The following is an 11,965-nucleotide window of genomic DNA, read 5'->3' as shown; positions in this document are numbered from 1 at the left end:
GAACTTGCATCTGAATCAATGGTTCAGAACTTTGGGTGCCAGTAACTTAGTCCTAGCACTACCATTACTCATCTTAAATCACACGGATTACCATATACAGCATTGTTAACCTTCCAGTAAGTTATCCTGGCAGAATCAGCATACTCTTATTAAGAGTTACTTATAGATGAACAAGAATCCCACGTCCCCAGTGAACATGACAATGGCCTGAGATCCAAAAATAATGCAGTCTGGCTGGTTAGCTGTCAATAGCCCACTAGTAATCTACAGGTTTGGTGATTAAGATAGCCAAATCTATTACATTGCCAGGCGAGGCCTTGAGTAAGATTTTGCTTACTTTGCCTACTCATCCTTCAGGCAACAAGCATAAGGTCAGAAATGCCCAACTCAGACTTCTGAAACAGATGCTCTATACTGAGCTCTGACAAGGAACAAGATTTTCATGCAGACAGAGGAAAAGATGTGCTCAAAGTCTCCTTGAAAAAATGCAGCTCCAATGACTCCTGGGAACCTCCGGTCTATGATCACTCAAAGCAGAAGAGGAGATTCAGGATGGTATTAAGCACATCCACCCCACACATCAGGAGCACAGAGAAGCCCTGTATAAACTGCAGGAGGAGCACAATACCCCTCAAACTACCAACCCACCTGTCCATCAGGCACCTCCTGCCTCATCTGTGGAAATCTGTGGATCCCACATTAGCTTTCCAGAACCCACAAAATTGAAGTAGATGCAAGTCACCCTCTATTCTTCTTTGGTAGTCCTTTGGAAGAGGGGTTGAGCTGCTGTCCCATCATTTACTAGACAAATGTAATCACAGAATGATTTCTGATCTAGAAGATAAATACCATAAGTGAAAACACGTATGGAATTTACATCACATTTATTTGTCATTCACCACTCTGCATCAGAATCGAAGATTTCTCCTTCCTTCCAATGCATTATCTCACAATGCCATTCTCAAACTCTAGAGCAAATAACACATTGATCTTATTGTCTACATGACTCCATTTGATGTAACCAATTCATCAGTGACTTTTTCTTCATCCTTGCTTGGTATGACAAAGACTCAGTTCTAAGGATCTGGTACCTTCACTGTCAATTTTAACACACCCACAATCTCAATTATATCTTTCTGCTTGGACTCCAGTAGAATCTTATTCCTTGGTAAAGACTGATCTAACACTGTCATTTAACTCACCGATGCTTTCTGCCTTCACGAACGACTTCCTTTTTAGCCTCTGACTGGCTTTAACTCTCTTACAAACCTTCTCCCGTTAACATGTCTATTGAATACTTTTGGATTCCTTTCTATATTTGTTACCATCCTTTTCTCATGTTCTCACTTCGACTCTCTTATTTCCTTTTTTATACCCTTTTCATCCTTCTGGAATTAGTTTGGTTCTCACTTGTGTTTAAAAACCTGTCACTTAGGTACTCTTTTTCTCCTGCTCTATTTTAACTCCTTACTTTTTAGTCAGGGAGCTTTGGATTTAATTTCTCTACACTTCTCCCTAATGGAAATGTACCTAGATTGTAGCTGAAACGTCTGCAACCTTAAAGGCCTCCCAATTCTTCAAATACAGTTTTGTCTGCTGAGCTTTTACTTGCTGAAATTACTGTGTGTTTTCCAGAGTTGTTTATTCCAAAGTTTTCATAGATGTTCCTTCATCTACTTTCGTAAAATTCTCACATTAAGTTTCACTTCTCCACACTAGTTGATTCTCATGGAATTGCCACCACTCCCACCCTCTTAGTGCACTCCCCAAATTTGCACTCTTGCCAAAGCACAGATTTAGGTGCTAAATCACTCAGAAACATTGTTCCTTTTACCATCATCTGCGAAGAAGCTTCAACTATTTCGCATGTTAAAAGTTACAAATTTCTTGTAGTATTAGAATATGAAGCCAGTGACAAAAATCTGTTGCAAAAATGCTCCATTCACATATTGGCAACATCTATGAGACAAGCATTGGCCATATACCTAAAGTAATTGGTAGAAGAATTGAGAGGGGAAGCAAAGAGAACACTTTTCACCCAAAGAACGGCGGTAGTCAGGATCTCACTGCCAAAAGTGTGTTAGAGGCATAAACATTACATTTAAGTAGTTTGCTGAGCGCTTGAACTGCCATAATCTGCAAGGTTACAGATCAAGAGGCTGTGAAGTAGCATTAGGATGGATTGGTCTCTTCTGATTTTCAGGGACTCTTTCTGTACTGTAAACTTCATGAGTAACTAATCCAAAAGTAGAAATACTTTTAAGAGTCATACTGTTAATTTAAAGTTCCAGCAGTCATAAAACGATCACAAGAATCAAGGTGGAACAATGTTCCAAATCTCTAACTTGGTTACCAGAAATTGTAAAGGACACACCCCAGCTTTTGCAAATAAGTTCAATTGCATTTCTGTGTACCTGTGGTGAATACTGCAAGTGGAATAATAAATGGAACATGAAAAGGTACAGTGGAGCAGCAGGTTGTTCTGTTGTCTCATAGCTCCAGCAGCCTGGGTCAATCCTAAACTCTAGTACTGTCCACATGGAGTTCGAACATTCACCTTGTGACTGGGATTCCCCTAGGTGCTCCAGTTTGCTTTTATACCCGAAAGACATGCTAATTGGTTGGTTAATTGGCTACTGTAAATTAGCCCAAGTGTAGGCAGGTGACAGGAGAATCAGGGTGGAGTTGATGAGCAATGTGAAAACAAATAGACTACATAGAAATGTGGGCATGGGATTGCTAAAAGAATTGGCATAGACCGGATGGCTTCCTTCTTGTAAGAAAATATGGAATACAAAAACTCTAACCAATTTTTTAACTTAAACAAGCCACTACAGTTAGTAAATCAATTTCCCCCATCAGAATCAGATTTATTATCACTGACATACGACATGAAATGTGTTGCTTTGTGGCAGTACGGTGCAAAGACAAAAATCTATAAATTACAAAAACAAATAAATAGTAAGTAAGGAATAATGAGGTAGTGTTCATGAGTTCATGGATCGTTCAGAAATCTAACAGAGGAGGGGAAGGAACTGTTCCTGAATCGTTGAGTTTGGGTCTTCAGGCTCCTGTACCTCCTCCCTGATGGTATCAACATCCTATAGTATGTGTTATCTACGTGCCATTTTCCATGACCCTCATAAACTGACCTAGTCATTAACATAAAAACATTTCTAGATGAAATGGACTCAGGATTTTCCCTTCCTTCTTTCAAGGCAAGTCCTTTTGCCATAAATATGCTTTTATAGATTACAGGTACTAGGGGAAAACAATGCTATTACATCATAAAGGCAACATTTTATTTCATAACAACTGTGGGGAAAATAACTGATCAGCTGAAGAATTGCTTTGTTACTTTAAAATCTCTGTTTCAGCGTAGCGATAAAATGATCACAAGACTCAAAATTGCTTCAAGTCTCCAGTGACCCGTTTATCTGGAAGTTTAAAGATTATGCTCAGCTTTAATGTGGCGTTTACGACCTTATCAGTAGTTACATTTTATTTTACAAACATTCTGTAAAACCAAGAAATGGAAAAATACATATATTATTTGTAATTAATATTGTTGCAGTAATTTTTAAGCTACCAATGCATAATAATATGTTGGAGAATTAATAATTCTAATATTAATGCTTTTCATTTGTCCTCCCTAAGACTATTGGTTTTAATGTACTGATGTGCTGGACATTGCTCCGCATGTTCTTTGACTCATGAATTAATAAGGGATTCTGAATGCGTGAAGCTGGTCAAGGAGTCCTGGAAGCATTCAACCTTGAAAGAATATGTAGTGCCAGCACATGCAGCAAGAGGGTAACATTTTCACCTATCCCCTTAAACTGTGGTATTTTCAGTTCTGCAAGATTTGTGAGGCCAAGTTGAAAATGCTTTTACATTCTTTATGTGACTTTGAGATACTGCAGTTTAGTCAAAGAAGACATTATTTGTGACTTTGACTGGAGCCACATCAGTGCTGTAGTAGGGAAAGAAACTAAACTGGAAGAACTCAAACACAGGATTGCAACAAGATTTAAGAGGCAGTGCTGCAAAGTGAAAGACTTCAGAGGAAAGAGATTGGAGGTGGGACTGTAATTTCCATGAAAGGGTAAACAGGATGATGAAATCAAATTGAGGGGACAGAACCCAAGAAGAGGGAACAATCTGCAATATTATCTTGCAGGGAATCAGTAAGGGAAAATGTACAGTCAGCAGGTCTGAGGGACAAAGATCAAGGAAGCAATACTGTCCTTGTTGATGAGACATGTTCAGAGGCAGTGAAAGACAAACTACCAAGCTGAGGGTAAGGGGAACCTGGATAGAAGGTTATCTTGGTGAACAAGGTGTAAAGATTACAATTAAGGGAAGTAAGAATGGGGTTAAGCAATGATGAAATTCAATAACCTTTGTTTTCTGGAGAAATATTGGAGTAGGAGGCAGGTTGGGAAGACAGTGAAGCCTGGGATCACTTGATGTGATGTCTGGCTGGATTACAATAGATGACTTTGCCAGATTCTCTGGATTTGAAAGAGCATGGATGATGACAGGATTATGGGAAACACTTGGATTGGACAGACAAGGACAAAGGTAGAGAAAGGTAGTGATAATGTTGATTGGCATCAGAAAAGATTAGAGGGTCAAAGGCAAGTGGCACATTTATTGTCGTGTGAAACGATATTTGCTTTCCAATAATGGACACAGGAGAAGGATTGGAAGAGTGTAGAGGAGGTGTCAATGCTGTGATCAGAGATGGTTTCCTCTGTACTCTCTTTCATGGGGGTAGAAAAGCAATGTTACAAAAAAGCAAGATAAGGGGGCAGTGGGAACTTGGATAAGTAACTTCAAGGTCAATGGATTCTCTGCTTCAGCATACATAACACCAAAAGTCATTGATTCCTATTGTTTCATTGGGGTAGCATAGCGGTTAGCGTAACGCTGTTACAGCGCCAACAACCCGGGCTCAATTCCAGCCACTGTCTGTAAGGAGTTTGTACATTCTACCAGTGTCTATGTGGGTTTCCTCCGGTTTCCTCCCACATTCCAAAGACGTACAGGTTAGGAAGTTGTGGGCATGCTATGTTGGTGCTGGAAGCGTGGCGACACTTGTGGGCTGCCCCCAGAACACTCTCTGCAAAAGATGCATTTCACTGTGTGTTTCGATGCACATGTGACTAATAAAGATATCTTATCTTAAAGAATCGATAGCAATTCTTCAGTCTGAAATGCTACATGATTATACGGATTACATACAAATAAGAAAACAACACTCATTAGCTGAAACGCTGTGTTTAATGCGAAATCAAAAGGAGGCAAAACAATCAAAAGACAATAGAAACAAAACACCGTGGATGCTAGAAAAATAAGTCAACTTTCCCCAAGAAGAGCTGGCATTGCTTACTTTTCATCTTCTCCCAAAACAATGATTGAAAAGAAACTTCTAAAGCTTGACTCGGCACAAAAGTCTCCTCTTATTATCATGTGATTCACATTTTTATACTCTTACCTGTTGAGAAGCTTTCATTCTAGTTCGTTATGCTCTCATGGAGATCCAACATATTGCATTGGAATGAGAGCAAAAAGTTTTAAGATACTACTACAATCAATTTCTACACTTGTCGAGTGTATAAGAGACATTAAAATTAAGTTCTGGTTACTTAAACGAATTGTTGGAAATAGGATTATCTTGCATACTGATCATGAGCATACACTGCAAAGCAATCACCTCATAAGTGGTTGGTAAATGGAATTTATTTATGAAGATCGTAACTCAATTTTCCTGAAAGCTGCAAAATGAAGATAACCATACATTCTCTCTTAGCACCGAATGTAACCATAATAACCTGTCAAGTTAGTGTAAAGGGACAAAGATGTAGCCTTTCAAATTATTTCATGTTGAGAAATATGTGGTTTTCCTCTATTGACAAACAGGATAAAATGCAATTAGGAGTTTCCTATTAGGTCCTACAAGTCTCCTCCACTGTCAAATAAGACCATAACTGATCCTCCACATGAAGTGCACTGTCCTGTAGAACTTTTCATAACTTTTTTACCCAGTTAATCCAAAGACATCATAACCATAGGGGTCATCTGTGGATTCATCTCTTATTTTGGTGGTATGAGAAAAAAATTAACAAATTCTGTCGAACAACATCGAGCATTGATTTGTTCCACTGAATGCTTTCCCTTGCTAGTCAATTCCTAAACCAGATCATCCTAATGTTTCAGCCTCACCAAACTGTCCCAGGTATATTCCCCTTTCACTGAGCAATACCACAGAAAGACATCGACATGCACAGACCAAGAAACCGTTCAGATAGGCTGGAGTAACTAAGTTGTCAAAACCTATAACTCTTCCACCTTTTTAAATCCTTATTTTCTTCATCATGTCCGATAGATATTGAACTGTTGCTGGGACTTATTTTACATGGTGCCATGGGCCTTTATGTATTTATTTTATAGGACCATAAAATAGCAATGACAGAGGACTATTTGGTTGTAGTTGCATCACAGCCAAAACTATTCCAGCCTCATATTCCCTGGCAGGGGGTTGCTCAAATATATTAGAAAAAAAAATCAAGGATAGAACTCCAGTTAACTTTTGTCTTCTTTCTAACTCAGGGTTGAACATCCACTATTCTCACTGGACCTAGCTAAACTAACAAGGTGAAGATGTTCTTGATACATCTGCCTCATTTCCACTCTGACCGGTGGAAGCTTACCTGGCTCCCTCCCATTAACTCAATTTTCTTTAATGATAGGAGAGCAGCTTCTTCCCAGTCTATGCAGCCATTTTTCTCCACATCTCAGCCAGCAGTGCTGATGCTGTTCTCAAGCGGCACAAAGGTGTGAAGTAGGAACAATTTTCAATCATATGCAAGGAAATGGCATGCAGCACAAAAGTAATAATCATGCAGTAACTGAAATAAGTAAATCCCAACAGAAAACATCCAGTTATTCTCTGGAACAATCTTTACCTCAAAGGCCGAATGACTATCCATTGTCAGCTCTTCAAATTTCAGTGCAGTTAGTGCAGACTCTAATTCTTTAATATGGTTAATCACGTCGGACAAGAAATTCTGTAATCCAGCCACATAGTCCTGGAAACTGCTGAAAACAATTGGCTGTAGAAAAACACAAATAAATTGTCAGGTAGCAAAGCCACAATTTTTTTTGGAACATGAACTTCTAAAATTAACATATATTTTGGATTATAAAATTTCCTTTCTCCAACCCAAAATGGCCTGCTGTCTGTCCCAAAAATTCATTCTCCAACAGACACTGGGATACCTGTGTCCACAGACATCATCACATGCTGCCTCATAGCATTTCCTGTCAGGTTCTGTGATATTTTTTGCAGTGTGACTTCTTAGCAATAACTTTTCTCCCTCTCCTAATTTCCATGTGATTTAGGTATGACTTTAAGTTACAGCTGACCCAGTATATTAAATACCCTTCAGCTGACTGTGGATAAACACCTTGAGGGTTGCAAACATAGCATGATGCAAGTTTAAAATGCAACTAGAAAGGAGCCAGTACAAAATTTAGAGCAGATTTTAAGCTAGCTGACTGGTGGAATAAGAAACTGGCCAAAGGACTCTGCAGCAACAGTGGGACATATTTTAACTTGATGATGTGGAGAGAGAATAAATGTACAACATTTATAAAAAATACATGTTGCTTCAGGATATGACAATCAGATGCTGCAAACTCTTATTCATGGCAACATGATAATGACCAGATTATACATATGTTGAGTACATTTAAGAACAAGATCAACAGATTTATGGACACTGAGTAATCTAGGGATAGGGGCCATGGGTGGGAAAGTGCACAACACATAGAATTGTCTATGACAGTGAATGAGAGAGGAAGCCAGAGGCTTAATGGTTTATTTCTGTTTTCATTTCTTATGTTCAGACAGTGCAGCACTCATTTAGCACTACAATTGAGAATCGGTCTTGATTTTGGATTCCTACCATGAGCAGGTCTAGCTGTGAGATCACAGTTATCAGAGAAGCAGACTAATTAACTCCACAGTCATCTACAAATTAAAGAGTCGTCTGCATTCATCTTTACTACAGATGATTTTGGAATCCTGATGGTCAACAGGAAAATTCCCGATTTGTCCTCCCAATTCAGTGGATGTGACAAAAATCAAAGTAGGCTCCAGATGCATGAAATTACAAGGCATTTACACCCCAGAAACATGACATTTGGCCCAAAAGTTACTTTCTGTTGTGAGGTGAGGGAGTAGGGGAGGAAACAAAAAATAATTAAACAAAAAAAAATCACTTAAGTTTGGATATCTGAAAGACAAACAAAATGCCGAAAGCATTCAGTAGATCACACTCCACACCAAAGGAAAGATGTTAATATTTCAGATGTGCACCCTGCATCAAAACACCTGAAGTATAACTTGTCTCTTTCCTCGATGTATCCAGACTGACCAGCACCAAGGGTTTTGTCTGGTCATGTAGCACCAGCCTGGGAGATGAGCCAGGATTTTCTTGAACTGCAAATTTAAGCTTCATCTAAAACTGTTCATTTATTAATTTTTCTTAAACAGTAATTTATTTCTGAGATGTAATTTTGACCTGTTAATACAATTATAAGCGGAAAAGTATGAAAGTATTTTCATAGTGACCGCAAAAGAGATCAGAAAGAGGTGGTAATAGTCTCATCTGTTACATGAAAAATTAGCTCGCCAATCAGAAGGAAATGTCAAATTACAACCAAATTTTCTGAAAGCCTGAAGTAGTAACATGTCATGGAGTCACACAGCATGGAAACAGGCCCTTTGGCCCATCACGTCCATGCTGACCATGAAGCACTTATCTACAGTAATCCCAATTTTCCTTTTGTATTCCCATCAACTCTTCACTCTGTCACCCAACCACGGTGGGGACAATTTACAGGACTCAATTCACCTACCAACCAGTACATCATTGGCATCAACAAGGAAACTGGAACACCAGAAGGAAACATGCTTACTCCACACTTATAGTGCCCAAGATCAAGGTTGAACCAGGTCTCTGGAGACGTGAGGCAGCAGTGCCAACTGCTACAGTACTATACTGGTACAAGCATCCTTTGGTAAACTGATCCACCATTAATAGTTTGTAAATACTTATCAATGCAGCTTCAGAAAAAAACTATCAAATAAATGAAAGCAAAAGAAGTGTTAATTTTGCACATCTGTTAAAAAGTGACTATTAGCAAACAAGTTTGGTAGCAGCTGCCCTCTAGTGGATTCAGGGGCATCACAGTCAAGAATAATGTTGACCACAGATGCACTTGCTAAATTTAAGAGAGAGGGAGTTAAGCTGAATTACAAGCTAATGGAGCAAAATCAGGTGGAATCAAATTGTTGTACTAGTAGGGGAACACCTAGATCATTATTTTTTCCCCCCATTTTCAAGATCACTTTTCTCTGCCTAAGTTCTTACCATTGCAAAATTGATTTCCTTTTTCTTCTTCTTTTTCTTCTGTAAACTGGATTTCAGCGGCCGTAGGACATTACCACAGTAATAAGATACCCACAGGATTATACAGACAGTCTGAGATGACAAGAGCAGACTCAACATTAGTCAAGGTCTCCTGAACATTTCATGTTTGACAGGAATACAACAGTTGACTGACACATGTGGGAGATGCGATTTTCTCAAGAGACCATACTAATTGAAAGGTACGTACACAAACAAATCCCAATAGAAACCAAGCAAATTTGCAATGAGATGTGAATGTAGTAGAGGTTTGTACAACCTGCATAGGAGTATCAGAAATTGGACACAGTTGTGTTTATCAGATAGTTTTAGGGGAAAGGGTCAATTCACTTAGCATCCTCTCCTGAGATCTTTAATTTAGAGCCTGATGCCCAGGCTCAGAACCCATCTCCAATCTATAACGGCAGTACTGGCAATTCTCTGTGACCATGGCGCACTCACATCTGCTAAGGAAGTGACATGGGGAAAGATTCTGACAGTAAAAAGTGCTGGCATTCACTGTAGGATTCAAAGTCTAATCTTAGCTGGTCAATGATGGCAGATAGCTACTGGAGAGAAAGAGTACTTTTTAACCTGAAGTAAAAGGGACACACTCTTCGATAAACACTAAACAAATTTGTTAAATAAAATACAGTATCATAATTAGCAAGGAAATAAATTATTGTTTTTAATTCAGCACTGTAGTAAAGACAGGGTGGTAATGGATGGCGCACCATTGGTTAGGGTGTGCATTGGGTTCTGTCTGGAATCTAACTCGGATGTTTGGTGTCATATTCAACACTGCTGACATGGGTAACAAATTCACCAGAAACAAAAATTAAAAGCTAGTGTTTGTGGAAGGACCAGAGTAATGAATAGTAAAAAAAAAATGCAATTTTCAATTAACCACTTTTCTTCAGTGCCCCAAAGTACAAGACAAGCCCAGAATTATATATACAAGTTTCATTATTTCCAGGAAAAATAATGTTTTGGGCCAAAGAAAAAATTTCAATCAAAATGCTGGTAATTTTGTGAATGCTTACCTCAACTAAAAAGACAAGGTTTTCTAAAAGTTCTGGTCTTGTTGTACAATTTGCTTCTTTAGTTTCCAACAAACTCCCTTTACATTTATTGAATAATTCTGAGGAGGGAAAAAAAATATTACAAATGTTCTTCACATAAAATGGATTCTTTGCTTCTACCATTTTCATTCAGATTTCCTAGTTCAGATGATGATTGTGGCTCATTTCATTCAGTTTTAATTTTCCCAGAGAATTTATTTAATTAAATCATTTTCTATATTTCTTCCAAATATTTATTACCTGAACTTTACGATGAAATACACAGATATATTGTACAGGTGGTGGTAAATATTCTTCATGCAAGTGGAGAACTCAGCATTGACAACCTTTCCAATCAGGAAAAGGGTACCAAATCCGATCCTGTCTTTGTCTGATCTCTATACACAGGTTATTTCCCAGCTGTGATTCATGAATTAGAATGAGTGGGAACATCAGCTGATTTTTTTTCTTCACCTTAGCCCAGGGAGTTTAATTCATAGGACATCTCTCGCTGCTGTCTCTGTGATCTTGCGCAGAGAATCTCAATAACATGTGGAACATTCTTGGAATGTTCTTATGGTACAACAGTAAGGTAAACAAAATTATCTCTAGTTTAAACTCTTTCACTGCAAAATGATCAAATTATGGACATCCGTGTACTCATCTGATAAGGAGCACTAATAATATTTGGAAAAATTCTTTGTGATGTGGGAGTCACTGGCAAAGATGGCACTTATTCTCCATTTTTAGTGGCCCTTGTGGTGCGTAGTGAAGGTGCTCATTCCCAAAATGCTCAAATAGAGAGTACTTCAGAATGACCCAGTGATTTAAGAAGGAGCAGAGAAATGTATAACTGAAGGCAAATGTGTTTTCATACACCTGATGTTTTATCCTTTTGGAACTTGTGGCATGCTGCCAAAAAAACAACTTCCTTCAATGAATCCTGTAAAGAATGCACCACTAACTAGATAGTGGATGAAATGTCATATAAACAAACTGCTTCTTGCATGTTTTTACAGCTGCATTCATCTAAACAAGTGAAGATTATTTCACTGATTTGTGGCTTACTGGCGGAAAGGCTTTGAGGAGTTAGAGAGGGAGCCTTTCATCTCAGAATACACAATTTCAAACCTGCTTTAATAGCTACAGCATTTGTTTTAGTTGACTTCTTTGTCAACCCAACAACATTAATGGTGAGGGACTCAATGATGGAAGCTCATGGTGAGGTAGACTTTTGTATGTTGTGTCTAGTCACTGGCCTGTATTTTTGTTTTGCAAGTTTAGAAGGATCATTCACCTTAGAACGTTTGGTTACAAATGCCTCACAAACTTGTCTTTTGCATTTTATTCCGTTTCTCGGATTAATGGGATAGTGATTTGTGAATTCTGCAAGGGAAAACTTCTGTAACCTGAATGGCCATAACA

General features: G+C 38.5%; 1 protein-coding gene across 2 annotated transcripts in view; it reads right to left on the bottom strand.

The window, feature by feature from the left end:
- The window catches only part of naa25 (N-alpha-acetyltransferase 25, NatB auxiliary subunit), a 254,605-nt gene that overhangs the window by 187,860 nt on the left and 54,780 nt on the right, over positions 1-11,965 (bottom strand). For both annotated transcript variants that reach the window (XR_007957674.1, XM_052032311.1), the window contains exons 21-23: positions 10,523-10,620; positions 9,444-9,554; positions 6,972-7,118 (exon numbers count right to left, since the gene is read on the bottom strand). Coding sequence is in view for 1 of the 2 variants with exons in the window: in XM_052032311.1 (XP_051888271.1) it covers positions 6,972-7,118; positions 9,444-9,554; positions 10,523-10,620 (356 nt within the window). In the remaining variant the exon portion in view is untranslated. The remainder of the gene's footprint in view (positions 1-6,971; positions 7,119-9,443; positions 9,555-10,522; positions 10,621-11,965) is intronic.

This window comes from Pristis pectinata, chromosome 17, assembly GCF_009764475.1.
Source record: "Pristis pectinata isolate sPriPec2 chromosome 17, sPriPec2.1.pri, whole genome shotgun sequence".
Classification (NCBI taxonomy): Eukaryota; Metazoa; Chordata; class Chondrichthyes; order Rhinopristiformes; family Pristidae; genus Pristis; species Pristis pectinata.
The sequence above is the reverse complement of the archived record's forward strand: the minus strand, read 5'-3'. Positions and strand labels throughout refer to the sequence as shown.